General features: G+C 32.7%; 1 protein-coding gene across 1 annotated transcript; it reads right to left on the bottom strand.

Annotated features, from left to right (window-relative positions):
- Positions 1-356: 356 nt before the first annotated feature.
- LOC145121721 (uncharacterized) lies at positions 357-902 on the bottom strand. Its single transcript, XM_079057425.1, has 2 exons — positions 795-902; positions 357-698 (listed from the first exon to the last, which is right to left on the bottom strand). The coding sequence occupies exons 1-2, from the start codon at positions 900-902 to the stop codon at positions 357-359; spliced, it is 450 nt and encodes a 149-aa protein (XP_078913551.1).
- Between the last annotated feature and the right edge of the window lie 1,514 nt (positions 903-2,416).

The raw sequence follows: 2,416 nt of genomic DNA, 5'->3' as shown, positions 1-2,416 counted from the left end.
TTCTCTTTCTGTCACAAACGGATACACTCGATTAGGGTTTCTCACAGAGTAGAAGGGTGATAAGGGAGGCGGAAATGAAGGCTTAAGGTCCTTTAAATAGGACACAAACCCTGAAAATTAGAGTTTTCTCACTCAACACCTACTCGTCGAGTTGGGGTCCTCCAACTCGTCGACTACACTCCAAAAATCACGCGACCATTAACTCCTCAACTCGACGATTTGGGGCATCCAACTCGTCGATTTGCTCTGAAATACGAATTCAATTTAATTAAATATTATACCTGGGAGTCGGGATGTTACATGAAACATACTAGAAAATTCAACTAAACAAACATCCCAAAAACCAATATCACAGTTCAAAAACCATTTGTATTAAGACATAAAAACACCATTATAACTTCCCATAAAAGGATTCTTTGCATAATTCTGTGCAATCCATTGAATTTTATATGTTTTGATCTCCCTTCCCTAACCAAGTGGATTCGAACCTTGGAAAAGGTTTCTCTAAGATTCCGTCTTTTTCTTCTACTAAGGTACGCATTAATCAACATGATCAAAGCTTCTTCCTTCCTTTTTATGCCTTCGACGAACAATAGCATTCCCAGGACACATATTGCTTCCAATTGTCCTTTAGCAGATATGTCTTGAAGCAACTGTTTCCCATCCTCATGTTCTTCCATGAAAAAAAAATACTTTGCCTGAAATACATTAAACAATCAAAAATATTTAATTTATACCAATACAAAACAGAAAACAAATTGTTTAATTAATAGAATGCATAAGAAAAAGAGTACCACTCCATCTGTGAACAATATGTTTGGGTTTTTCCAATGTTTGTATTTGAGGAGGACGTCCTCTTTCTCTAAACTCCATGGAAGAAACCTTATTCGATCTATGTCCATGGTTTTATATATATCTTCCGATCTTGCAGACCCTTTAATGTATTTCCAACTTTAATGCACACACAAAATGAATTTATGAATGTACACACAAAATTAACTATGTATACACATGTAATAGAAGTATTGTACACGAAACTTACACAAACTTGCACTTGAAAGCATCGGTTGTTGATTTTTTCCCCACTAAAATTATTATTCTGTCTATTAGTGGTAATGACAGAGTAGTGATAGACTTTCTTTGTTTTCTTATTCGCATTCTTGATGAAGTACTCCCTGCCATGAACTTGATCTACTTCGAGTATAATAACGATTATGGAAGAACAAGTATGTTAGGGTTTTTTAACCGTGTCAGAATGTTGATGTTGGGGAATGGGGATGATTCCAGTTGCTTGATATCCATCACCGAAGAATTGAAACGACGGGATTGCGTCGAACAAATTGTGGCGCCTAAACATGTTGAATGTGAAATCACCTAATTGCCCTTATAAATACAATGCTTCATATTTGGATGGTAAGGGTATTTTTGTCAATCCACATAATTCAAAGAAACCAAATCTCTTTTAACACCCAACCGGTCCATTTAATCTATGGCTTTCCAAAAACCCACTAATTAAGGAGAAAATTACCTAATTGCCATTCTAAATACATTGATTCATAGTTTATTAGTATGTGTATTTTTGTCAAAACACATCACTTAAAATAAGGACTAAGATTTTATTTTATTCTTTGAGATCAATCTATGTCAAATTTTTTTATGGTAAACTATTTTTTAGTATTTAATTTGTATTCCTTTTTTATAATTTTTAGTTAGTCTTTCAAATTTCACTCTACAAGTTAATACAAAAATTTTTATAATTTTTTAATACCAAGAATCATATTTTCCACAATCAATACAAAAAATTATGTTCATAACTAAATACGTTCCATGAAATACATTCAATAAAAAAGAAGTAAAATACCATTATTTTTTCATAAACCACACAACAAACGCAAATGACAAAAAAAATGTCACCATAATATGCATACGTCACATGGTCTGTTATGTTTATTATATGTCACTAAATGATACATATGTTCATACAAACAATTCATGTGAAAATAGGTATTAACTATAGCTACATTTGAATCAATTACACATTATTTCGGATAAAATGAACACAAAGACGTAATAGATGGTCATATTTGGCCACATTATTCGATTGAGATTAAATGATACACATGGACACACTAACTATTAAAAAAGCACCACCATAATATGCTTACAGTCATATGTTTTTTTAACAGTTATTATGTAACGCTAAATGATACATATGGTCATACAAACAATTCATGTGACAATAAGCATTGTCCTTAGCTATATTAGAATCAATTACACATTATTTCCAATAAAACAAACTGTTGGGTCAAAAATATGGTTTATACTTTGCTTTTCTAGGCAATTGAGTTTTCGGTCTATGTGGTGTGTACGGTTAGTTGTGTTTACGGCCCAGGTGGGTGTTTACGGCCGTGAATTG

This window comes from Lactuca virosa, chromosome 6, assembly GCF_052849685.1.
Source record: "Lactuca virosa cultivar CGN04683 chromosome 6, Lactuca_virosa_CGN04683_v6, whole genome shotgun sequence".
Lineage (NCBI taxonomy): Eukaryota > Viridiplantae > Streptophyta > Magnoliopsida > Asterales > Asteraceae > Lactuca > Lactuca virosa.
The sequence above is the reverse complement of the archived record's forward strand: the minus strand, read 5'-3'. Positions and strand labels throughout refer to the sequence as shown.

Coding starts and splice junctions, on each gene's coding strand:
- LOC145121721 (XM_079057425.1), bottom strand. CDS start 902: ATGGACATAGATCGAATAAGGTTTCTTCCATGGAGTTTAGAGAAAGAG. Junction 699..794: donor TATTGTTCACAGATGGAGTG/GTACTCTTTTTC, acceptor AATGTATTTCAG/GCAAAGTATTTTTTTTTCAT.